Raw genomic sequence first — 26983 nt, 5'->3', positions numbered from 1 at the left:
GATCAATTTACTGTCCTCACTTCCCTGAACTAGTGCAACTGCTTTCCAACTGGTTTCCCTCCATTCTGCCTATTTAATTTTTATATGTTCTTTTATTGATTTTTTTTTTTTTTAGAGAGGAAGGGAGAGAGAGACAGAAACATCGATGTGAGAGAAACACCTCTCGCCTGCCTTCTGCACCCCCCCCCCCCCACCGGGGATGGAGCCTGCAATCCAGGCATGTGCCCTGACAGGAATCAAACCGGGACCTCTCAGTCCATGGGGCACTCAATCTACTGAGCCACACCTGCCAGGCCTGCCTATTTAATTTTTATTTATCCTTCAAAGCTCATTCAACATCATCATTTAAAAAACCAAACAAACTAACAAAAACCTTTCCCTGACCTTCCAGACAAAAACCAGCCAAATTTATGCAGTGTACATTCCATGCCAGGTACTCTTCTAAACAATGCAAATATATGAACCTATTTCACTTTCTTAAGCCTGAAATAACTCTCTTTATTTTATAGATGAGGAAACTGAGGCACAGAAAGATAAGTAATTTGCTCAACATCCCACAGCTAGTAAAAAGTGGAGCCAGATTCAAATTTAGGCAGTGTAGCTTCAGAACTCACAATCTTAACCACCCTGCTACACGATGCTCTAGGTTGTATGCCCCTATTATAAATTGTCTTATAACATCCAAAACTTCTTTGTAGTTGAGACTGAAAAACTGATTATAGTATAATTAATTGTTTGATGCTCCCTCACCCCCAATATTAGAATGCAAATTCCACAAGGACAAGGACTGTATGTGACTTGTTCAGTACAATATTCCCTTTGCATATCAGGTGGTAATGGGCTTTCAATACACATTTGTTGAAGGAATGCATGTTTAACTTCCAGCCCAGGGTGTGTGGGAGTGGGGCTGCGGAGAGGTAATGGGGAAATTTCTGGCAAAAGCAAGGGTTTCCCTCAGACTGCAGAGATGGTAATAAACTAATAGGCAGTGGCACATTTTCTACCCAAAACATTCAGAAGAAGCATCATAAAATCATGAGCATCTTCACTTTTTAGGACTGCAGCAGACACAGCTTTTACATATAGCAAAAGGGGCTGCAGGTAATACACATAAAATACTTTTCTATAGTGCGATAATCACTGTTGAAAGTAATGAAATTTTAGTCATCTCCTTTAATCTTGGGACCATAAAGCCTCAGTGGTGGCCAATTTAGAGCTGTGGCAAGAAGCAAATAGATGACACTATACCCATATGACTCAAAAATAGGGCATGGATTCATTTTTAAGTCAGCCTCATTATAGATTTTTTCCCCAGTAAAACCCCCGAGTTTTGCTCTAAGTCTGAAGCAGAAAAAAAGAGCCTAATACTTAGGCCCTTTGGTCAAGTTAGACTGGATCTGGAGAAGTTCCTCTTCACTGGCACATGGTAACCAAGGTGAAAATAACATTCTGTGTTCCAGATGAGGAATATCTAACTGGATAAATATATCCACCTTGTATGATGCCACTTTCGGTCATCCAGGATAGTTAATAAGTATACATAAAACTGAGGTGACAGAGTCCTGGTCCTCTTTATGTCCCCCCACCACTCTTACATGCTCCTTTTCCTGGGCCAATACACATACATTTGTTCAGCCTAACAGAAAAATGTAAGCATTTATTTACAAGGGATTGTTCTCATTGCAACATTCATGTGAAAATAGGTGTGTACAGCAGGAGGGGAGGAGAAACATTATTAAAGCACTGGTATCATATTTGTGCCTCCAGGCACAAAAAATGACTCCAGTGACATGACTAATGAAAATTTAGTTGTGCGCCCTGGCCGGTTTGGCTCAGTGATTAGAGTGTTGGCCTGCGGACCAGAGAGTCCCGGGTTCGGTTCCCGCTAAGGGCACATACCTCGGTTGCAGTTTGTCCCCAGCCCCGGTTGGGGTTGAGTAGGTGGCAACCAGTGTGTCTCTCTCACATCGATGTTTCTCTCTCTCTCTTCCTCCCTCTCTCCCTCCTGCTCTATCTGAAGATAAATGCAAAAATGTCCTTGGGTGAGGATAAAATAAATAAATAAAAAAATACAATAAAATTTAGTTGTGCTGCCCTGGCCAGTTTGGCTTAGCAGTTAGAGCGTCGGCCTGTGGTCCAGAGAGACCTGGGTTCGGTTCCCGCTAAGGGTGCATACCTCAGTTGGTTTGTCCCTGGCCCTGGTTGGGTAGTGTGGGTGGCAACCACTCGATGTGTCCCTTTCACATTGATGTTTCTCCCTCTCTCTTTCCTTCCCACTCTATCTGAACAAAAAATGGGAAAAAAATTTCCTCGGGTGAGGATAAAAAAAAAATTTTTTTAGAAAATTTAGTTGTGCTAGTTTGATATGCATTGGTTAAAAAATGAAGATATTTGCAAGACCGACCAAGTGATTTTCCTCTGTGGAGCTTGAAGTATTTCACATAACCTTATTCAAAATAACCAAGTTAAATAAAAGAAATAAACTATTATTTTTTTGCCTTGTTGTTGTTGTTGTTGTTGTTAATCCTCATCTGAGGATATTCCTTCCACTGATTTTTAGAGAGAGTGGGAGAGATGGGGGGGGGGAATGGATGGGGGCAGAGGGTGGGGAGAGAGAGAAAGAGAAACATCAATGCGAGAGAGACACATCGACTGGCTGCCTCCTGCATGCATCCCAACTGGGGCCAGGGATCGAACCTGCAACCCTTTGGTGTGCAGGCCAATGCTGTAACCACAGAGCCACACTGGCCAGGGTATACTTTTTACCTTTTAACAGACAGAGATACAAAGACCAAAAATTTTACGTTCTCAAGGTTCTACAACTGCTAAAGGTACAGCTTTAACAGGCTACCAGATGCCTACTTGTCTTATGTTGTGGTCAAAGACAGTTCTCCCACAGGGGTCAGCACTGAAATTTTAAATAGGGGGGAGGCTGGATAATGAATGGGGCTTTGAAGTCCAACAGACCAGAGTCCTACTCCCAGTTAAGTTATCTGACTTCACTCTTATTCTTTTCTCTTCTGTAAAATGAAGCTAACATCACATACATTTCAGGATTATTCTGAAGATTAAAAGATAATGTACAATGTTTGGCCCACAGTAGGCAAATAAAAAGGAGTTTAGTATTCCCTGTCCGATAATTTAAAAGAGTACCACTAAAGGTTTCTCTCAAAGCAAAATTGCTCCTTCGAGACTTGGCTGGGCTGATCTGCTAAGCAGAATGACGGGATACTGAAATAGATGTAAAAGTTTCACAATTAGAATAGCAGGACTGCTGGGCAGGATAAAAGGACTCTAAAACTACTGTGCTGAGAAAGTAGTACAACCCTTTAACCTCACACCCATGGAAAAGACTTCAACGAGCACTGGTGTCTGGGGCAACATCCAGGTAATTCAATTAATCATTTTTCATGCTACTCCATTTACTTCACAATGCCTGCTCGTGGGAACTTAACAGTTCTCCAACTAACCAGACTGTCCCTTGGTGGTTCATATGCCCAGATCCAGTTACCTCACTTTTTGTTGTTGTTGTTAATCCTCGCCTGAGGATATTTTTCCACTGGTTTTTTTAGATAGAGCAGAATGGAGAGAGGGAGGGAGAGAGAGAAACATCAATGTGAGAGAAACACATCAATGGTTGCCTCCTACTCAACCCTGACAGGGGCTGGGGATCAAACCTGCAACCCCGGTACATGCCCTTGACTGGGAATTGAACCCGCGACCCTTCGGTCTGAGAGCCAACACTCTAACTGCTGAGCAAAACCGGCCAGGGCAGCTGCTTCAACTTTTGACTCCTATTACTTTCAGGAGAGCCGTGAATGGAAGAGATCATTACCTGTATATAAGCAAAAAGGTTGCCCCAACAGGAGGCGTATCTGAAAACCAGGCAAAAGCACTACATTTTACAGGAGAAGTGATGTGTTAATAAACTAAGAGTTGACTAATGTGCTCCACTCGCCAGCCAAGGGGTAAAAAAGGAGAACGACTAAGTAGAAGCAATGAAGAAACCACTGAGTAAAAGTTCAGCATTCATGCAGCTTGGTAACCCCTATTCAAAAATCCAGAAACATGTTCCCATTCAATTTATTTAGGCAGATGTATATCTGATAAAATCATGTTCTGCTATAATTTGGGCTCTAAAGAGGCAGTCCAACTACTGAAATAACCATTTCTTCTATAACTTACCAAAAAGAAATTCCCCTATCATTAACGGGACAATGCACTTCTGAAAACCCATGTCCCAAATGAATAATTCCCAAAGATGCAGTGGATGCCTAAAGTACACAATGAAAGAAAAAAGTATACAGTGAGGAAAAATAAAATCCTTTGGATATTCCAAAGGTTTCTATAACGACAGTGAAAGACAATCAGAGAAACCTGAAAGACTTTACAGTTCTTGAAATCCTTCCTCTCAGATGAAATTAAGAATTAAGTTAATATAATTCCTTTCTCAGAAAAGTACTGACATAGTTTTAGAAGAATTACAGACTTTCAAAACAAAAAGCTGTTATTATAGAATTACTAATTACTGGAGTATTGGGACATTACCAAAAGAATTAGAACTATCACATTTAATGTGCTGACATACAGGGGAGAAAAGAAGCACAGTCCTATTATTGCCTAGTAATTTGAGTAGCATGCCACTTAATTACCTTTTTTTCAAAGAAATAAAGTCTGAAAATGCCAAATAAAATGAAGCCATACACAATAAATTTCTCTGGAAATGTACAGAGAAAATAAAATCAGAGATGTTTCATTCTTTCAATGGTAAACCCATTATTTTCTTAATAATTATGCTTGAGAATAAAGATTTTTTTAAATTCTTGATTTGTCTTTGAAAAAAAATTTTTTTTTTTTGTATTTTTATTTAAATAGGAGTGAGTCTGATGTTCTAAGAACTCTTTGCAAACAAACTAATAAAAATATATTTAGATAGTCTGAGACTGAAGAGGCTAGAGCATTGTCTAGGTTCCCTAGATTAGAATAATTCCTAGATCCATCCCTGCTTAAGGTGAATGTAAACCAATTATCTATGCCAGTCTACCTGTTTATGCCTCCTGGATTTTGATTATCAGGTAACATACATTAGTGGGTAGAAATTAAGTGTTTTACTTTTAAAAGTCTCCTGCTGTGATCTGAAGGCAAGAATTAAGATCTTTAAAAATTGACCATTTTGCTTCATTAAATAACCAAGAGCCTGATGAAAGATGAAAACTAATGGATAGTAAAAGGGCAAAAAAAAAAAAGAAAGATACCTACAGAACAGCTTAACGAGAAATTTCAGAGACTACCATACTTTGTAGTTTAAATTTAAAACAACCAGTAACTACAAAGAGGTAGATTTATTTTGCAATACAAATATAATGAAAATCTTAAAGGCAATATGAAAGTTAGAAAATAAACAAAAAAAAAGAGCTAAATTACAATTTCATACATGTGCCCACATAAGACAAAACCGAGAAATTAAAAGAGGGAAAAGTTATTCAGGATAAAATTTAGAATGTAGTAAGTGCTTAAATAATTTTTTTAGGCAATGGTTAACAGTTCATACAACAGTTTCAGATAGAAATACAACTATTACTTGGGTACTAGGTACCAACTACATTAGTTCCTTTACATTCCTTAAGAGGCCTCAGCAAGACAAGCAAAAAGGCGCAATGTCAGTGAATTAAAAAACAAACCAACAACAACAAAAAACCAATGGGAGGATGAAAGGAAGACCACCTACTCTATGGGGAAAAGAATAAAAAATGTATTAAAGAGGAGATCTGTAAAGTTAAACTGAGTAAGATATGAAACAATAGCCTATGAAAGAATCAAATGTTAAAAGTAAAATAGTAAATACAGTACTAGGTCGGTCACAGTAGTGTAAGGGTAGGTTATGCAAAGACCTGCAGATCAGGGACTTGCTCAAATGCCAAGTCCAGAAGAAGACCGACTTCTAGGGGTGACGGTGAAAGGTGCAGAAAAATACTTGTCTTCTGTTTATCCCCAAGGTATCAGGCTCAAAATAAACTCAGAAGATAGCTTAACTCTTGCAGGGCTGTGGACACAGTATCTTTAAAACATTTGGCATACATCTGAATGCTCTGAAAATGTTACAGTATTTCAGATGATGAGAATATCAAATCTCATTCTTTCAATAAGCAAGAACAGATCCTGGCATCACAAATTAATCTTTATTTATCTATTTTTCTTTTATTTATTTTTTTAACGTTGGTTTTTCTTTTTTCTTTTTTTATCCTCACCTGAGGACATTTTTCCATTTTTTGTTCAGATAGGACCGGAGGGAGAGAGAGGAAGAGAGAGAGAGAGAAACATCAACGTGAAAGGGATACATCGAGTGGTTGCCACCTGCGCGGGGACAAACTGCAACCGAGGTACATGCCCTTAGCGGGAACCAAACCCGGGTCTCTCTGGACCACCGGCCAATGCTCTAACCACTGAGCCAAACCGGCCAGGACACAAATTAATCTTTAAAAGATGTATGCAATGGTTTCTTTTGATGACAGATCCCCCTCACCATCCTACCTTACTTATCAGAAACTTGACCCTTCACATAAAATGTCAAATTTTTCCTTTCACAACTAAAACTGCAGTGGTGGTTACTACAATGCCAGGATTCTTCCACTCCATCACCCAGCGGTGCTGCAGAGAAGGCTGTCCTGGGAAATACAAAATCTGTGTTTCCTAGTGATTCACAACTACCTCAGCAGATTTCTATAATTTTCTATCCATGTCTAAATGAATTTTGCCAATTTGGGAACTGACAAAATCAAAAGGCCAGATACACAGGATATATCAAACATGGGGAAAGTGTGAATTGTGCAGTACCCACACATTGCTCCATCAAATCCCTTATCCCAGTCCATTACTCCTTCGCTACTTCAGTTGTAAACCTCCCACCAAGTCTGTCTACACACACACACACACACACACACACACACACACCCCTGTCTTTGGCCAGAGTCCTTTACCTTGCCTTGCAGACCCACTGGCATGCCATTCTTGCAACCCTTATCACAACTCCTCTTTTCTTTCAGGGGCAGGATAATTCCAAAATACCCGGAATAAGAAACTTCTCACGTTCTGGCCCTAAGAAGTTGGCAATTTGTTCTGAAACCTATTTGGTGACCAGCACAAAAGAAATTCTGCAGCAGAAGACATTATTCACACCACAATCTCAACTTCTAAAGTGTCCTACACCAGATGGGCCCTCAGCTGATGGTAAGGATAACCCAGTCAGAGAATCCCTGACCGAACTGAGAGGCTCAGAACAGAAGGGTAAATAATCTGTGGCTGCTGGTGTGATGGTAGGATGCAGTAGTCACCGATTATGCAGCTTCTCTGGCTTGTGTTTGGGACGTTCTTTAAAAGAAAACATGGAGTACTGTGTTTGAGTTTTGGCTCACTAAGCTCACTTATTCAAAAGAGTGGTCCACTAAACATCTATCCACTTATATACCTCCACTATACACCTCTTCGTTGAAGACCTTAATCACTCCAAAGCTGCTCCTTAAAAGGTAGGAGCTGCTGCATTTGCACAGCTGCTGCAATGGCAGGGAAAATTCCTGCGACACTAGAGACAGGTAAATAAAGAAATTGCATTCTCTCCGAGGCAGGGGGAGGGGTCTTCTGCCAGTGAAGAGTTTACATAATGCAAAAGAAAACCAGTAAGCTCTGCAGACCTGTCAGTGGAGGCTTGAGCTCTTTTCCCATCACCTCTAAACACTCCAAAAGCCTGCTCTTCTTTCCCAAAGACCCACAGCAATTGCATCTAATAATGTATAATAATCTCCACACGCTTACCCCATGAGTCCTACCCACCTTTACTAATGAAATACAAAATCACAATCAAAAAAAGGAAAAACAAAACCCCTAACCTCCCACTTCTGAGTCCAAAGTAATGGAGTAACCAAACGGAGCCGGGGAGTTTTCCCTCCTCGGAAGGGGCAAGGAGAACAAGGAGCTGCCTCAAAATCTACACCACGCCCAGTAATACAATGACAAGCCCTAAAACTCCACAGCAGTCGGGGCAGATCCCTTCGTGGCTCGGCGCGGCTCGGGCTCCGCGGCCCGGCGGCCGGCCTCTCCCCCGGCCTCTCACAAAGGAGAATGGTTCAGTCCAGAGCATCACCCAGCACCTGATCCCTTAACAACTGGCGGACGGTCGGGCAGGGGGCGGTGGATCGAGGAAGAGGATGAGTTATTGGAACCAATTCTAAGAGCCTTAGCTTTTGCAGAGACCCTTGGACCAGCAGCGAAGAGCGGGCATGAACGGGAAGCCTACCTGAACCAGTCCCGGTGCTTCCTTTCCAGCCAGCGTTTCAACTCACCCTTTCGGAGAACAAGGCGCCTTCCGGCGGAGCATGGCCAGCCCTCGCCTCAATCTAGCTTGCTAGTAGTCCATTCTCACTTGGCTCCGCCCACCTACGCTCCCTCCCACCAATGGCAGGGCCGACGCCCGGCCTCTTCCAGCAGGGTTGTGTGAGTGCCATCCAGGAAGTCTCTCGAGGGTGGGAGGTCCTAAAAGGCTCCGAAGGGTACGTAGGTAACCACAGATATGCCTGATTGAAAATAAAATCTGGCGGTAGCTGAAGTCGGAAGGCTCAGTTCACAGGCGGTCAGGACTCTTGGCATTTATTTTGAACCCCGCCGTTGGGGGGCGCTGTAAACTAAAACATTTAGTTACCTGTTTCTGGGAAGCCATCTTGGATCGGGCTTGGCACATGTCGGACTGCATATGTCCAGCTTCAATGTACTCTCTTATATGTAATTAGAATGTCCCTTAGTCATGTTGGGGAGAAACTCTGGAATATTGCTGAATGTGGTTGGAAGCAACCACCACCCCTCTCATAGGAGTGGAGTGATCCTACCAAATCAAAGCAGCAAAATGAGTTCTTAGAAGGGCAGTGGGTTTTCCCAGTTACTGGAATAATCCTTTATAGTCACTCCTCAGGATATCAGCATTAGACCAACAGGTTATATATCTATTCTAGATGCTTCTAATCCTTATGCTTCACTTGCAAGTTTTCCAGTGTTCTGCCTTTGACAGTACAGAGAACTGGGAGTCAGTTGGAAATGAGCAACAAGATTTAGGGAAGAATATAATTAAAAAAAAAAAGTCTAAATTCATCAACAGACTCAAATTGTGCATTTAGATAAAGCAAATGCTAGAAACCTTAAAAATTATATGTGAGGAGGATGGCCAGCAAGGGACAGCCTTAAAAACATTGGTCGCAGAGAATAATTTTCTAGTAACTATATCTAAATAGGAAAAGAGACCATTTTATTTCCCTTTTATTGAATTTATTGTGGTGACATTGGTTAACAAACTTATACAGGTTTCAGGGGCACAATTCCACAACAGATAGGAAATTTTATAGTGACTGAAATTCTCTTGTGCTCAATGAGATTTTCCTGTGTTTCCTAGTCTAAATATCTACTTGCTAGCTGAAGTTTTCATTTGTTTGAACTGGGGAGTGAAGGGAGCCTTTCCAGATTATGAAAGTAATTTCTAAAGGAATAACATATTTGCATGGTCACACATGGTAGGAGCTCAGAGAACTTAAGGAGTCATATGAGTAAATATTTTATCACAGAAATGATAGGAGTTGGCCATATACATTTTCCTGTACATTGAACAAAATCTACTGGCCAAATTCTCCCTATCATTATATCAAATTTAAGGTATTAGGTGCTAGAACGTGTTTGTCTGTAAATGCATATGCAGATAAGATCTTAATTATTAATAGTTTCTAGAATGAGAATCTATTATCCTTCTGCTTATTTGATATAAAATAAACCTGCTATCAAAGGGACCAGTTATTGGCATTATAGAAAGGAGAAAGGGTATGCCTGGTCTAATATTTCTGCTATCTGCAATTACCTATAATAATATGATCTAGACTACTATAAATAATGTGGTTTAGACAAACAGTGGTTTGTCCCTGGCCCCAGTTGGGGTAGTGTGGGTGGCAACCACTTGATGTCTCTCTCTTACGTCAATGTTTCTCTCTCTCTCTTCCTCCCTCTTTCCCTCCCGCTCTATCTGAAGATAAATGCAAAAATGTCCTTGGGTGAGGATAAAAAAAAATCCAGTACAGAATGAATGTATCTCAAGGAGTACTTCTTCCAATACCTTTGATACAATTTCCTAGAAGGAGAGTATCTACTTGAGTACTTCTTCCAATACCTTTGATACAATTTCCTAGGAGTATCTACTTATGTTTAGGATACAATCAGAAATGACACATGAAGTATGAGTAGCTTGGATACATGCATATATTTAATAATGAAACAATTTACCACCAACAACAAAAAAATTAGAAAACTTCATGAGACTTCAGTGCTGTGGAATAGCATGGGACATCAACGCAAGAAAAAAATACAGCAACTGACCCAGAACGCTGAATGATGAGGGAAACAAAGGCAAATTTGGCTAGGATAGTACTATATGCTCTTCAAAAGGAGAATGGCTGGAGAAGTACCACTTATTTGACTGCTTAGAAGCAGGCAGCCTTACTGTATGCTGCATGGAATGGAAGCCAAGAGCTAAGAAGGGAAAGAAAGGAAAGGAAGAAAGGAATATAGAATCCAGGGTAAGCAGATGGAAGAGACTGAGATAGAGTTACAAAGAGATGACTCTAAGGCCTTTTGTTTCCTCTGAAGTTTAAAATAGACCTGTTCCGAGTCTGTTAAATTCAATGATCACATAAATAGCACTAGGCACTATGAAGGAATGGTGGAGGGAGTGGTTTACAAAGTATAGGGATAATGTGGTCCCTGCTCTCAAGGAGCTTACAAACTATGTGGGGAGACAAATTCCACACACAAAACAACTATAGAACATATTTACAAAGCAATGTAAATACAAATAAATATACATATGAATAAACAACATATGAAAGCTAAGGGGTATTGTGTCAATAATTGCTTAGAAGTCCCTAGGTCAGTCAAAGAAGACTTTCTGAAGGAAAAAGTTTTGGACTTTGAGTATGTTAGCAGAGAGTAGCTCATGTGCAAAGGCATAGAAGCAGAAGTAAATATGTCATGTCCAGTAAGTAAGCAGATTAGCCTGATTATAGTAAAAAGTCTCAATAGGTCTCGTGAAGAAGTGCGTGTGATGAAATAGTAGGGGTCTATTTGGTGAGAGACACCGCAGTGTTAGGTCTGGTCCCTAAAACAAAGTAACAGGAAAAGATGTCTTCTTTAAGTGGCCACAGGTCCAGGAGCAATTCTACTGTTCTCAAAAGATTTGTAGTTACTGTAAGACAGGGAAACTAGTAACAGGATGGTAGAGAAGTATTCAGCCTCCTTGTAGAAGGAATTGCCTTCTGCAAGAACTCTTACAAAGTAGCAAGTGGAAAAACCTAATGAAATTTATAGACCTAGGATCTATCACCCAAAGGCTAGCCGGATCCCAGTAATCTCAAGTGCTGAAGCAGAATGTCCCAGACCCATGTTACTGATTCCTGGTGGAGATCAGATTATGTATACTTCTAAAATAATTCATTTTTGAATTGCCATGACAATCAACTTTGATCTTAACATCTTAGAAATTAAAATAGGACGATAAGAAGAGCCCCAATGTATAGGGAATGCTCACGTCCCTGAAGAAGGGACAGGTCAGTAAGGGCCCAAATTCTCCCCTGGTCTTTTAAGTGGAAAGGCAAAACATCACACCTTGAAAACAGGCTTTTCTCTGCCAAAGTAAGACCTCTTTCTTTAAGCCTATTGATCTGAAGCTGTTCCAGGAAGAAAAAAAAGAGTCCAAGCCAGATGTTCAGCAGCAGCCAGAGTTGGACTCTATGTCACCAGAATTCCGCTGGGTGGTGCTAGGTCCCACTGATGTTGAAATACACTGTTGAGGACCGATCTTGATGCCATTTGCCTGTAAAAGAAAAGAAGCAATAGTTCTTACCTCAAGTGCTAAAGTAAATGGGAAAAAGGAGGGAAATAAAAAGGAGTAATCATTAATTATACTTTCTAGAAGCAGATATGACCTTGGCAAGTAACCATGTGCCCTAACCAGACTGTTGTAGAACAATAATCTGTGACAGTGAAGATGAAATTACCATCTGTGTTAATAAGTATTATAGATGACTTAGACATGGCTTTCGTGTCTTTTTAAAAGATATATTTTTTCTTTATCACGTTCAGAGAGAGAGGAAGGGAGAGGGAGAGAGAGAGATAGAAACATCAATGAGAGGGAACATCTACTGGCCACTTCCTGCATGCTCCTCCCTGGGGATTGGGCCCACAACCTGGGCATGTGCCCTGATCAGGAATCAAACCAGCGACCTCTTGGTGCATGGGTCGACGCTCAACCAGTGAGCCACACTGGCCAGGCCTTTTGTACTCTTTTTTAAGAGGGTTAGGTTCATAGCTATGTGCAGAATCAGGGTTTGATTAGGGAAGAGTAGGAACTGGCAAAAGAGTAGCATTAGCATATAATTCTTTTTTTAAAACATACTTGTTATTTTTTTCTTTATTGATTTTAGAGAGAGTGGAAGGGAGAGGGAGAGAGAGAGATAGAAACATTGATGAGAGAGAACATTGATTGGCTGCCGCCTGCATGCCCTCTGCTGGAGATCTGGCCCACAACATGGGCATATGCCCTGACCAAAAATCAAACCAGTGACCTCTTGGTGCATGGGTCGATGCTCAACCACTGAGCCACACCAGCCGGGCTATAATTCTTTTTTGTTATGACCGCAAATACGCTTTAGATAAATGGCCCTTCTGAAAAATTAAGAATTACACCTCTCCCAAGCTCTAGAATAGTAAAGAACTGAGGCTGAGAAGAAAACCTCCCATACTGTATAAGCCTTTTAGATCACCAACTAATAATCACTTGAACCATTCTAGGTCTCCGACTTGAGGGGGAAAAAACAGGAAATAAGACAGGTTTTCAAGCACCTACATAATAAAACCAACTACGAATTGGCATAGCTTCAAATAGTATAATGTTAAAGGATGCTTACATTCCTGTCTTCTTTAATATAAGGCAAATTTAATTGTCAGCCCTACCCTCTCTCACCTCATTGTGGACATCAAATAAACCCTGCTGGATCTTCCTATATATTTCTTTGGCTGTGTTAATGAAGGCCTAAAGGAGACATAAATCATATTATTAGGCTCAAATTTAGGTAGAGAAATTAGGAAAAGAGACTACAAATATTATTCCTATTTGAATTTCTAAAGTGAATTAGGCATCATTAGGAGAACGGAGTAAAAACCCAGTAGGTCCCCCAAAGTCCCTGTAAAAGACATTAAGAGTAGTTTCAAAAAGAAAAAAGGAAATATATGGTATTATGGTATTAACCCAAGATGTTCCTAGGTTGGCCTCCTCTACATATAAAACAAACAGGCTCTCTTGTTAATTAACTACTGAAGATACAGTCAACACCAAGCTGAGGAATGACTACAGCAGAACCCATTAGACTCTCCAACTAAAGTAATTTACAAGTAACAGTGGTATCTAATCCAAACTTACACTTAATGTTACCCAAGGCAAAAGCAAAATCAGAGAAATCAAGATAAAAGAAATGGGGCAATTCCCTTAAAGGGAGACATATGGTCACTCTGACCACAAGGCATCCTTTCCTTACCCATATCTTTAAATAAAAGGACAAATATATTATTATGATGTAATCTCTAAAAAGCTTTTCCTACTTTTTCCCAAATACCTCTTCAACATTGCAGGCTGTTTTGGCTGAAGTTTCCATGAATACAAGCCCATGTTCCCGAGCAAAGGCCTCTCCTTCTTCTCTCTTCACATCCCTGCGGGACTCTAAATCACTGCAAGAGAGTAATTGGGGAGAAAACTAAAATAAGATCCAAGTAAAGAAGAAAATCTTGTTCTAAAAGAATCCCATAGCTATTTCAACTGTCAGTTAATCCGTAAGGAATGCAGATCCTACATGATCTTCTCTTTATATAGGGTTACTGGTTTCTGTAGTCTCTTGAAAAATATTCTTCAGATCCATGACAGCTGCTGCATGGTTGAGGATAATACCTCACTCAATCAGACAGAAAAAGGGTTTATACAGGGTTAGGCAAGCCCTATAATTGCTCAAGGCTTATGTCCTATGCTTCTTTTTAAAATGAGATCCAGTAAGAGCAAAGGAAAGAAGATGAAAGGGAAATTCCAGTTGTCAGAAAGGAGAAAAGTCACAAATGTCCCATTCTCATGATGAGTGTCTTCCTCCTTTACTGGAATCAATCCACAAGAAGAGGGAAAACCATGAATAAGAAGAACACAACTGCCTTAACTCTCACTAGTCTCATTATTAAGGTGTATAATAACAGCTTGCCATCAGGTGAATGAAGGATTCAGAAAAAATTGTAAAATTAGGTGATATGAGGGTGGGGGAATAGAGCCAAGGACTAAGAAAGGGAGTAAAGAGTGGTATGGAAAAACTTTATGAAAGACAGGCTAAAAGGCTATAAAATAAGGTAAGGATAGATTGACTTTTTTTTACTTTTCAATTTAGAAATTTTCATTTGGGAGGCTTCTAGTTTTTCAACCATGAAAAATAAATCAAGGAGTAAATCCATTAAAGAACAACAAATCTACAATATGCATTATTTATTATTCATCAGCTGTGTACAGACCAGGTAAGAACTACCCATCTAAATGAAACTGGGCCAATGTGGCTCAGTGGATTAAGGGTCGTCCCATAGACTGAGAGGTCCCAGTTCGATTCCTGGTCAGGGCACATGCCGGGGTTATGGGCTCGATCTCCAGCAGGGAGTGTGTAGGAGACAGCTGATCAACATTTTTCTCTCACGTTGATGTTTCTATCTCTCTCTCCCTTTCTCTCTAAAAAAAAAAAATCAATAAAAACATTAAAAAAAATTTTTAAATGGAACTCTCCGAAGTTGTTCTTCTAGTCCAGATGCTCCTCTAAGCTCCTAATCTCTGTCCATTTGCCTGTTCTTTGTTGCCACACTGATGTATAAAAGGTACCTCAAACTTACATCTAAATGGAACTTGATCTTTTCCTCCCAATCTGCTTCTGCCACAGACTTCCACATTAACACCATTCCTTCCTTCACTCCAAAAACCCAATCTATTTCACAGTGAGGTGCTTCCAAAATGTACCTTAAAATTATGCCTTTCTATCTGTCTTTAGCACCATCACCCTAATCCAAACCACCATTCTCTCTCACCTCGAGTACTATAACTGGGAATCCCACTTCAATCCTTGCTCCTCGCCAGAGAAATCTTTTAAAATCTGATCAAGTCACTTCTCTGCTTAAGACTCTAAATGCTTCCCACTGTGTTTAGAATAAAATCCAAACTCCTTACTGAGGCCTATAAGCCATAAGATCTTGCCCTTGCCTGCTCAGCAACCTCATCTGGCACCATTCCCTCTTGATTCAGTCCAACCAAACCAGGTTTCTTTCAATACCATAACTTGCTCAGCTTCTTCCAGTTCAAAGCTCTCACACATTTTGTTCTCCCTATCCAATATCTGGGTGTTTTTATTTTTAATTCTTTTTTTTATCCTCACCCGAGGATATTTTTCCATTCTTTGTACAAATAGAGTGGGAGGGAGAGAGAGGAAGGGAGAGAGAGAGAGAAACATCGACGTGAAGGGACACATCGAGTGGCTGCCACCCGCACAACCAACCAGGGCCGGGGACAAACTGCAACCGAAGTACGTGCCCTTAGCGGGAACCGAACCCGGGTCTCTCCGGACCGCAGGCCGACGCTCTAACCGCTGAGCCAAACCGGCCAGGGCTATTTTTAATTCTTTGCCTACCAAACTCTTACCTATCCTTCAGTTTCCATCCTAAATATTATTTTTAATAAAAAATAGGTATCGTTACTCGCTTTCAGAGCAGCCTTTTTTCCCCTTCACTGCATTTATCGTAATTTATAATTAGATACAAATAATGTATATTTAATATCTGCGTCTACCCTAAACTCCACAGGAGTAGGGGCATGAGTTTTTGTTGTTGTTTCACCTTGTATATTCAAGGCCTGGCACAGTGTCTAGGACATCAAAGGTTTTCCATAAAATTGATTGACCCAATAAATGAATACAATTAGTCTGTGGCCAGTTCTCAAATGGTGCAAACTAGGGACTACTACAAACTCACAAGGGTGCGACAGGACAATTCAAATTTTCAAGGGAAATACAGCAACATTCAACATTAGAACACCTCATGAATTACAAACTTAAGACAGTTCACAGTGTCAACTAGATCACAATAGATGCCGATTAATGTCTTAATATCTTTGTGAAGCTAAGTTTTTGGCAGCTGCTGTGATAAAAAGCAAGTACTGTGTAAAAATCAATTTGGAACAAGAAATGAGAGTCATAGTATCCAATCTTGATTCCAAGGTTTGAGAAGCTATGCAGTGTCCAATAGGTACCTACAGATCATTAATAAGTAATTGTGGGTGTTTAAGAATGAAATGTTTTAAATTGTTTTATTTTAATTTATGCTTTTTATTCCTTCTTCTTATTTTTTAAATCCTCACCTGAAGATATTTTTCCATTGATTTTCTAGATAGAGTGGAAGGGAGAGAAAGATACATCGATTGGTTGCCTGCTGCATGACCTTGACCTGGGCTGGGGATCGAACCTGCAACCCAGGCACATGCCCTAGACCGGCATCAGCCCAGCACACTGAAGGGTCTCGGGTTCAATTCCCAGTCAAGGGCATGTACGTGGGTTGCAGGTTTGATCCCTGGCCCCAGGCAGGGTGTGTGCAGAAGGCAACTAATCCATGTGTCTCTCTCACATTGCTGTCTCTCTCTCTCTCTCTCTCCCCCTACCCTCTGACTCTCTCTGAAGATCAATGGAAAAAGTATCCTTGGCTAAGGATTAACAATAACAGCAACAACAAAAAGACAACAAGTGTTGGGAGAAATGTGGAGAAATTAGAACCCTTGTATATTGCTGGTAGAAATGTAAAAGGGGATAGCCATTATGGAAAACAGTATAGTAATACCTTGAAAAATTTAAACACAGCCTGGCCAGTTTTCTGTGGTTCCGAACGTCGACCCTTGGACCAAAGGGTCGCAAGTTTGATTCCTGGTCAAGGGCATGTATGTGGGTTGCAGGTTCGATCCCCAGTAGGGGTTGTGCAGGAGGTAACCAATAGATATGTCTCTTTCACAAAGATGTTTCCCTCTCTCTCCCCCTCCCTCCCTTCCACTCTATCTAAAAATCAACGGAAAAAATATCCTCAGGTGAGGATTAACAACAACAAAAAATTAAATACAGAATTACCATGAGATCCAGTAATTCCACTTCTGGGTATATACCCAAAAGAATCAAAAGCAGGGACCTAAACATGTATTTGTATACCCATGTTGACTGCAGCATTATTCACAATAGACAAAAGGTGAAAGCAACCTAAGTATCCAATAATGCATGAATAAACAAAATGTGGTAAATACATTCAGTGGAAAATACTATTCAGCACTAAAAAAGGAAGAAAATTCTGACACATGCTACAGTATAGATGCACCTAGAGGACACTATGCTAAATGAAATAAGCCACAGTCAGCCCTGGCTGGGTAGCTCAGTTGGTTGGAACATCATTCCCATAAGGCAACGTAGTGGGTTCCATCCTCCATCATAGCACAAATAAGAAACAACCAATAATTGCATAAATGGGTGGAGCAACAAATCAGTGTTTCTCTCTCTCTCCCCCCCTTCCTCTCTCTCTAAAAATCAGTAAAAAGAAATTAATAAGTAAATAAATAAGCCACAGTCATAAAAGGACAAATACTGTATGATTCCACTTACATGAGGTGCCTATAGTAGTCAAACTCATAAAGACAGAAAGGAGAATGGCAGTTGCTGAGGCTGGTGGGATGGAGAGTGTGGAGTATGTGTTTTATGAGAACAGTTTCAGTTTGAGAAGATAAAAAAGTTTGGAGATGGATGGTAGTGATGGCTGCAGAACAACATGAACATACTTAATGCCACAGAACTATATACTTAAAAATGATTAAAACTGTAAATTTTTTGTGTTATATATATATATATATATATATATATATATATATTTCACCACAATAATTTTTTTTTTACTGAATATTTAAAGCATCATAAACTAAAAAAGTTTGGGGACCAAGTAATTCAGTGTCCATAGAGTACTCAGATGACTGTTGGTACTTATTATTTATTCAAATAAAATTTTACCTCTTATTCCCAATCAGCATGATAACCATGTTGGAACTAGAGTGCTGCCGGGCATCCTCTAACCATGAGGTCAGGTGGTTGAAGGTTTCACGCCTACAGCAGAAAAGTTTAGAAAGTAGGTCTGAGGCCCATTTCAAAATGCCAAAGAAATTCCAAATGTATGGGAAAAGGAGAAAAGATACACGTGTAAAGAAAAATATTAAGACGCCATTCCTTTTTAGCACTCTGATTTTGAGAACAAAGAGAAGAGTATCCCTCCCACCCACCAGATCTAACTCACCTTGTAATGTCATACACCAGTAGTGCTCCGGCTGCTCCCCTGTAGTAGGAACGGGTGATAGAACGGAAAGATTCTTGCCCAGCCTTTCCCAACAACACGCCAACAAAAAAAATCCCAACAAAACAAGGTTACTTCCAGAGAACTGACTTGATCACATGCCTTAATTAAAAAAGATATATCTATAAGAAAGGGGAATTACCGAAAGGAAACATGACTGCCCAGGGAGAAACCCAGGTGGGAAATCAGTATTTTTCAAAGGGAATGCAATTGATATTTTGGTGGGTCAATTCTTCTCATGAGACCATCTATCAAATTGCTAACATCCTGGTTCCTAGGCACTAAATGCTAGTAGCACCCCACAGTCAGTATGACAAAGGTATTTCCATACATTTCCCAATATCCCCTAGGAGAGAATAATTGGAAATAAATCTAGATACTCAGTGTACGTTGTACTATTAATCCAAACATGATGTTGAACACATCACATTAACCTTTCTTTCTGTTTCTATTCCTTTATCTGTAAAAGGAAAATTATCTTAGAATGCCAATACCCTGTCTAAAGAAGCCCAGGTCCCAAAACAGAGTTTTCCTAAAAAAAAAAAAAAAAAATTCAACTGTTCACACTTGAATCCAATTTCCAGTTGGAGTTAAGTATTATTTATAATTGAGCAATTTATTCATGCCTCCATACAATGGGTACTTTTGTTTTCCTGGTGGGCTTACCCCCTCCTTAGAGGAAGCAAAAGCATCTTTTAAATAATTGTATGAATACCCTGGGCATTGAACATACCATATTAGGAAAGTTTTCACATTCTTAAAAATAAATTCATCTCATATTCCTACATGAAAATTGGGTGCCCCAGCCAGGCAGCTCAATTGGTTAGAGCATCATTTTGATATGCCAAGGTTGTGGGTTCCACCTCTGGTCAGGGCACATACAAGAGTGAATCAATGAATGCATAAATAAGTGGAACAACAAATTGATGTTTCTCTCTCTCTCTAAAATCAGTCAATAAATAAATAAAAATTAAAAGATTGGGAAGGAAGGCTAATATTCATATTTTAAAGATGGGAAAAGTAAAATGTGAACATAGGAAAATAAATAGCATTCTCATAGTATAATAATAGTGATGATACTAATAACAACACAAATGGAAAAAATGAGGTTCAAAATGCTAAGTTCAGTAAATGGCCAAAAATTATAAAGTTTATAAATGCTAAATTCATAGCTTAAACTTAGGATCTTAGTACTGCACTTCCTAGCACAAAAGTTTGTTCTCTTGGTCATTACATCATATACTCTAAACCACGTGTGAAGATGAGAAGAAAATTTCAGTTCACTAATTCTAAGATTACTTTTCCAACAACACTAAATCTCTTTGCATAAGAATCATACAGATGTCTTATTGAGTTGCACACCTGTTAGAATATCAGAATCCAAAAAAATAATTCTAAAGAATTTGTTGGTAATATTAGTAATACTTTAAGATTTAAAACATGTTTTCCCTCCAAGAACTCAAAGTGTTATTTATTCTCTAATAGTTTTATGTTTTTAATTAGTTCCTGTTTTGCCTGGCCAGTGTGGCTCAGTGGATTGAGTGTCGTCCCATGGACTGAGAGGTCCCGGTTCAATTCCGGGTCAGGGCACATGGCTGAGTTGCAGGCTCAAACCCCCGTGGGGAGCATGCAAGAGGCAGCTGATAGATGTTTCTCTTTCACATCAATGTTTCTCTCTCTCTAAAAAATCAATAAAAACATATTTTAAAAAATCAATAAATAACCAGAAGCAACAACAGAACACTTTGGATAACTTGATCTCTTTAAAAATATCCTTCATGGTAATCTCTAAACATTTGCATGCAGAATGGCTTTCAAAGTGAGGGAACAAAGTAGGAAGCCAAGGCAGGTAAACAATGGACAGGAGATCAAGGATGACAAGGGAGAAATGTCAGGCTTACCTGGAGAGTGACAGAGGAGACAGACACCACATTATAGGTAGGAATCTCTTAAATATTTAAAAATAAATAGAAAACCCCAGCATTCTGAAAATATCTTTTAATAATTCAACAAAGATTAGTCTAATCTCAAAACAGTTACTAAAAGGGAGCAGAAAAGAACTAGGCCAGCGTGGGTCAGTTGGTTAGAGCATCATCCCATAAACCAAAAGGTTGCGGGTATGATTCCCAGCCAGGGAACATCCTAGGTTGCAGGTTTAATTACTGGTGGGGAAGCATACAGGAGGCAATGGGTCGATGTTTCTCTCTCTCAAATCAATAAACGTATTCTTGGGTGAGAATTAAAAGAAAAAGAAAAAGAATTAGTCTAGTGGGGGGAGGGATAAAGAGGAGGGTTTCTGGGGGGCAAAAAGGAGAATCATCTGTTAACAAAAATGAATGAATTAATTAAAACATAAAAAGAATTAGTCTAGCTGTACCATAAGTGGTTCTTGAGGATGCTATCAACAGAGAAATGGACCCGGCCAGTGTGGCTCAACGGTTGAGTGTTGACCCATGCACAAAGTCACTGGTTGGATTCCCGGTCAGGGCACATGCCCAGGTTGTGGACCAAATCCCCAGTGGAGGGCATTCAGGAGGTGGCCAATCGATGTTCTCTTTCATCGATGTTTCTATGTCTCATTCCCTCTCCCTTCCTCTCTAAAATCAATAAAGAAAAAAAAAAAAAAAAAGAAACAGAGAAATGGCTTTCGAGTTTCTTATTTTATGATCCACCAGGTGTCATATTACCATTTAAGGAAAAAAAAGATTAGCCAGCAAGCCAACCCTCAAGACACTCTCATGACCATGACCATGACCATACTACTAACTGGCAGCTATTGGGTCTTCAGGCATCAAAAGATCTAGTTTTGGAAATGACAGAGGTTTAAATTAAAAAGGCAGAATCTGCCTTGGCCAGTTTGGCTCAGCGGTTAGAGTGTTGGTCTGCAGTCCGGAGAGACCCGGGTACGGTTCCCGCTAAGGGCACGTACTTTGGTTGCAGTTTGTCCCCGGCCCTGGTTGGTCATGCAGGTGGCAGCCACTCGATGTGTCCCTTCACGTCGATGTTTCTCACTCTCTCTCCCTTCCTCTCTCTCCCTCCCACTCTATCTGTACAAAAAATGGAAAAATATCCTCGGGTGAGGATAAAAAATAAAAAAAAGGCAGAATCTACCAGTCCTGACACCTACAGGTTTTTCACTCTTGGTCACCTCCTCAGAATCTGTCCTTTGGCCTCTTTAGGGGGCCAAATCTATGCTGGTAGGAAATACAAAAATCAGGGGATAATAAGAAGGAAGCTGCAATATTTACTTGGATTAATAGTGAAAAAAAATCCCAGAGCCCCAACAATAAAAAGAGAAAGGAGTAAGCGGCAACTGTCTAAGAAATATATGAATTTAACCTTGACAACAGATATAAAATAATATGTTTCAGGCTTTATTGGGAGAAAAAGGCTAGAGACAAAACTGGTCAAAAGAAGTAAGTTTGGAAGTTTTAGAGGTATCTAGCTAGTGCTACCACTATCAGAGATGTGAAGCGATTCGTGTTCCTATAATTAGGGCAAGCCAATATGGTAAGATGAAAAATCTATTCAGTAGGGCAAAAGGTTACTAAAATGTTTGCAAATACAATCAATAAACGTATAGGAGAATATCATTACAGTTAAAAGCACCTGATCAATCAGTGCATCCAAGGGACACATCGAGTGGCTGCCACCCGCACAACCCAACCAGGGCCGGGGACAAACTGCAACCAAGGTACATGCCCTTAGCGGGAACCAAACCCAGGTCTCTCAGGACCGCAGGCCAACGCTCTAACCGCTGAGCCAAACCGGCCAGGGCCCAAGTAACTACTTTTAAGACAGATATCTGCACGTGTTGTAGGATGTCGAGTAGGGGGAGGGGGAAGGGAGGGAAAAACGTGTGCACTGCTTCAGCTCTCAGTTCTGAGAAAATACAGAATCAAATAAGAAGTAAATAAAAACAGCGATATTTTAGCTGAACATTAGAACTATGTGGTAACTCTCTTTAACTTATAAACTAGAATATTATTTTTCTTAGGGAAAATGAAAGTACAAACCAAATTAGATAATGCACACAAAAACAATTTATCTAGATAAAATTACACTAAGTCAAGCAAAATTTTGGCAGTACTTCATTTGTCAAATTTTAAAATATGCATAACCCTTGACCCAGAATTTTTATTTCTGGGCAGACATTCCACGGAAATCCCCAAACATCTGCATAAAGGTGTAGTAAATAAACCTGGCCAGTGAATAAACCAACACTCAGTTGGTTGAGTGTTGTCCCATGCATCAAGAGGTCGCTGGTTTGATTCACGGTCAGGGCACACGCCCAGGTTGCTTGCAGACTCGATCCCCAGTAGGGAGCTCGCAGGAGGCAGCTGATCATTGTTTCTCTCACATCAATGTTTCTATCTCTCTTCCCCCCTCCCTTCCACTCTTTCTAAAAAAGAAAAATCAATAAAAAAAATATCCTCAGGTGAGTATTGAAAAAAAAAGGAAACCACCTAAATTTCCATCAATGGGCAAATGGTTAAATGAATTATGGTACAGACATTCTATGATTCTATTCAGTGGTTAAAAGAAATGAGGTAGATCTATATGTATCAACATGGAAAAGCCTCCACAACACAGAGATTGATTAAAAAAAACACAAAAAACCTAAGTCACAAAGCAGGTCTACTTTGTCACAATTTTTAAAACTAACAAAAACAAAAACACTGCCATATATTTGTTTATGTTTCTATTTATGTATCTAAGTACAGAAAAAAGTCTGAATCATTAATAGTGGTTTATTCTGGCAAAGTATAAAGCAACATTGGGAGGGAGTGACATTTACTTCTTACTCTATACACTTATATTGTTGGCTTCTATTTTTACTAGAACAAACATATATATTACCTGGGTAATTTAAAACAAAATTTTAAAATATGGCATTCATAATTTGTAACTGTAACAGAGGGAAGTGAAAGCTTCCCTATCTCTTTAATTTCACTCTTCCCCTACTCTCATCTCCACCATTAGCCCCACCCCCAAAGTTCTTTTCCCCTATATCGGCCTTTAGTATTATATTTGGATCTTGGTTACAGACTAAATTATTGTGTCCTCTCTCACCGTATCCCAGATTTGCAGTTTGATTTGTTTTCCATCAATGTTGACCATACGGGCCCCAAACTCCACACCTGTCAGTGAAGACCAAGAGAAAGAATATGATTCTCATGAACAGCCATGTTGAGTGCGAGGTTCCTGCTTTTCTTCAGTATGCTAAAGACTCATCCTTTGTCTGCCCTCAGTGCCACTAAGCCCATTATCACTGCCTATTTGCTCCAATTAATTTTGTGTTCCTGGAAGTTTCATTTCTTTTCTAAAATTAAACTGTACTATGTGATAATAACCTCAGGAATGTAACCAAAGTGCAGATATGGAGATAAAACGAATTAGGAAGTAGAAAAGGTAAACACATTTTCAGCAATATTAGTTAATGCTTAAATTTGACTAGGTAATGCTTAATTTTGTAACTTTTAAACTTTTGAAAATATTTCCTAGCATTTTCTCAAAGTCACTCTTTAGTCCTCTATATAAAATAATATTTCTATTTTTGCAATTCCAGAATTTTTTGTTTAAAAAAGGGCCTATCTAAGAAATAGATTCTCAAGAATTATACATTTTAGATCTCCAGAAATTCCCAGAGTTCGCTGGAAAACAGCTTTCCTCACTGGAGTGTGGAAACTATCAGTCTAAATAAAGGTTTTGGTTTACCTGGCATTCATCTTCTTTCAAGGTAATGCTAAGACAAAACTTAAAAATCAAAGGTCACTTACATTAAAACACTTGATCACAAGTCAAAAGATTTGTCCTATTTTCTATTTTTTATACATTACTTGACTCAAGGAATTCTGATTTCCAAGTAAGAAAGAGCACTAATCTAGCTTCTACTAATGGGCTGCTATGTACCTATTCAGGTCCTATCCACAATATACCTGGACTATCTCTCTCAACTCTAAGGTGCTTCAGTCAGTACGATTTTTAAAAATGTTTCTTATTACTCTAGACTGCTTCATCAAGAATAGTGATAGTGAGGGTGGGGAGTGGGGAGGAGGGTATCAATGGGGGGAAAAGGAGAAACATCTGTAGTAAAAATAAATTAATAAAAATAATTTTTAAAAAAGAAAGAAAATGGTCTGCTATAATAAAGGTTAAATTGAGCTTGAGAAAAAAAAAAAAAAAAGAATAGTGATAGTACCCAGCTGGTGTGGCTCAGTGGATTGAAGGTCATTCCTTGAACTGAGAGGTCCCTGTTCAATTTCTGGTCAGGGCACATGCCTGGGTTGCCGACTTGATCCCCAGTAGGGGCCATGCAGGAGGCAGCTGACTGATGTTTCTCTCTCTCACATCGATGTTTCTCTCTCTCTCTCCCTTAAAAAAAAAAAAGAATAGTGATAATTACTGAAAAAAGTTTCTAATTTTATTTTTCCTTTCTGGAAAACAGGAATGAAATTTCAATGGGGCCCTGGCCGGTTTGGCTCAGCGGTTAGAGCGTCGGCCTGCGGTCCTGAGAGACCCGGGTTCGGTCCCCGCTAAGGGCACGTACCTCGGTTGCAGTTTGTCCCCGGCCCTGGTCGGTTGTGCGGGTGGCAACCACTCGATGTGTCCCTTCACATCGATGTTTCTCTCTCTCTGTTCCTCTCTCTCCCTCCCACTCTACCTGAACAAAAAATGGAAAAATGTCCTCGGGTGAGGATAAAAAAAAAAAAAAAAAAAAAAAAAGAAATTTCAATGGGGAAAATTAAATAAAACTCTGTTTCCTTTTATGCAACTTTCTTAAGTTATGCACTCAAAGACCTTATACTTTGCATGAATTTCTATCCAACTGTCTTTTAGTAAAATGGACTGAATTTATCTAGGTACAGAGGAAAGAAACAGAGCGTAAAATGAACTCTGGGGAAAACCTGATCACATCATTTCTCAGATTTAAAACTTGTCATTTACTCCCATTACCTTCAGTTGTTTCAAAACTTGGTCCTTAATTTATTCTCTAGCTTTCATTTTAATCACTCTCCACTTCAAACTCTATGCTCCAGCCATATTAAACCACTTTCAGTTTTCCAAAGGTAGCCTGCCTGATCTCTGTCATTCCTGAGCCTTTGCATGTTATTATTCTGTTTTGCCCTGATCACTTTTCTCTCAGCTCTACAACCCCTTTGCCTAGCTAACTCTTGCTCATTCTTCAATTTCCAGCCTTTCCTGACAGAGGTGGCAGTCTTTTCTCCCTTTTTGCAATAGAAGTTTACTTGTCACTACACTGTATCTACCCCCAGCTCTAACTCCTACATTGGAACACTGTAAGCTACTTAAGGACAGGCAATGTTTGCCTTATTAAGCACTGTATCATTAGCACCTATCACAGTTTGGGTGTCCACTTTATTCATTTCCAAAAATATGTTCTTGTAGATGCTATTCTCTAAGTCCTTTTGTAACCCTACTAGCTATTTGGCTCTGAATAAGCCCTTTGGAAGCAGTAGTAGCTTCAGATTTCCATAACGTGGTGTTTGGAGGTGGCAATATGGTATGACAGGGAGTCACTGATTTTATTCAGAAACTGCATTTTCATGGCAAGAAAGCTAATTTTACATATTTCTTTGGGCTGAAGTTATGGAGATTATGGGGAAGGGGCTGCTAGGGCCCCAGCAGGCTATGCCTTAACACAAAAACTATATATTGGTAATTAGTTTTCAGAACATAAGTGAGACCAGGCCTAACGTCCCACAAAGCTTGTTTTCAAATAAGTAGTTATACTTTCATGGAATTTTCCATAAACATTCAAATTCTGTTTGGAAAAAAAAAATCCTACAGCAACTAGGTCATACCTCACGCTCATTTCTAAAGTTACCTTTCAATTATTTACTCCCCATTACAGTACTCCCCATTTACAGTATTTGATTGGTCCCTCTTCATTTAACGAAACTTTGGACTAGTTTAAAAAAAGACTAACTTTTTACTTCACACCCTGAAGGTTGCTAACTTCCCACTTTAGCTAGTCAGGTTTCATTATCTGTTCTGTGACAGGGAGAGGCACTTACCTATTGTGAGGTCGTGGACAGGCTGGAAGCGCTTGTCTGTAAACTGCAGGAGGAGACATGACTTCCCCACACCTAGACAGGAGGACGCCCGTTCTAGCATTCACGTGGCGGGGGAGCAGTCCTGAATCGGGGCGTCCTGGACTGGGACAGGGGAGCCCCGAGCCCCGCCCCCGACCGCCCCGCCCCCGCCCGTTCTTCTCTTAACCGCCCAGCCTACTAAACGAGCCCCGCCCCTACGACCCGGTTTGGGAGCTTGGGATGCCCGCCCCAGCAAAGAGGGCAGTTGCCCGCGGGTTACCTGTGTCACCGATGATAATGTATTTGAAGAGATAAGCATAAGTCATGGTCCTGTTTCCTCTGGATTCCGGGTCCGCCCGACTTCAACAGCCACTTACCTCCGGCCTCTCTAGCCACACAATCCGCCCATCTCCGGC

The 26983-nt window shown here is 40.0% G+C and overlaps 2 protein-coding genes across 6 annotated transcripts in view; both read right to left on the bottom strand.

Annotated features, from left to right (window-relative positions):
* The window catches only part of CHD8 (chromodomain helicase DNA binding protein 8), a 72867-nt gene extending 64513 nt beyond the window's left edge, over positions 1-8354 (bottom strand). Inside the window, exon 1 of one of the 2 annotated variants that reach the window (XM_036252476.1) lies at positions 8291-8354. The gene's annotated coding sequence lies outside the window, so the exon portion shown is untranslated. The remainder of the gene's footprint in view (positions 1-8290) is intronic. The other variant, XM_036252510.1, reaches the window with a different exon arrangement.
* Positions 8355-10274: 1920 nt separating this feature from the next.
* On the bottom strand, positions 10275-26964 carry RAB2B (RAB2B, member RAS oncogene family). Of its 4 annotated transcripts, none has more exons than XM_036275951.1 (8): positions 26848-26964; positions 26550-26621; positions 23584-23651; positions 18454-18536; positions 18174-18266; positions 13692-13803; positions 13043-13111; positions 10275-11893 (listed from the first exon to the last, which is right to left on the bottom strand). In XM_036275951.1, the coding sequence occupies exons 1-8, from the start codon at positions 26891-26893 to the stop codon at positions 11786-11788; spliced, it is 651 nt and encodes a 216-aa protein (XP_036131844.1). In that variant the 5' UTR covers positions 26894-26964; the 3' UTR covers positions 10275-11785. The 4 variants fall into 4 exon arrangements, with proteins under 4 accessions (XP_036131844.1, XP_036131834.1, XP_036131825.1 ...); XM_036275941.1 differs by having other exon boundaries at positions 13678-13803; positions 26550-26642; positions 26848-26940; XM_036275932.1 differs by having other exon boundaries at positions 26550-26642; positions 26848-26927.
* Positions 26965-26983: the final 19 nt, after the last annotated feature.

This window comes from Molossus molossus, unplaced genomic scaffold (assembly GCF_014108415.1).
Source record: "Molossus molossus isolate mMolMol1 unplaced genomic scaffold, mMolMol1.p scaffold_m16_p_1, whole genome shotgun sequence".
In the NCBI taxonomy this organism is placed as follows: domain Eukaryota; kingdom Metazoa; phylum Chordata; class Mammalia; order Chiroptera; family Molossidae; genus Molossus; species Molossus molossus.
Note: the sequence above shows the minus strand (reverse complement) of the source record. Positions and strands in the feature narration are given on the sequence as shown.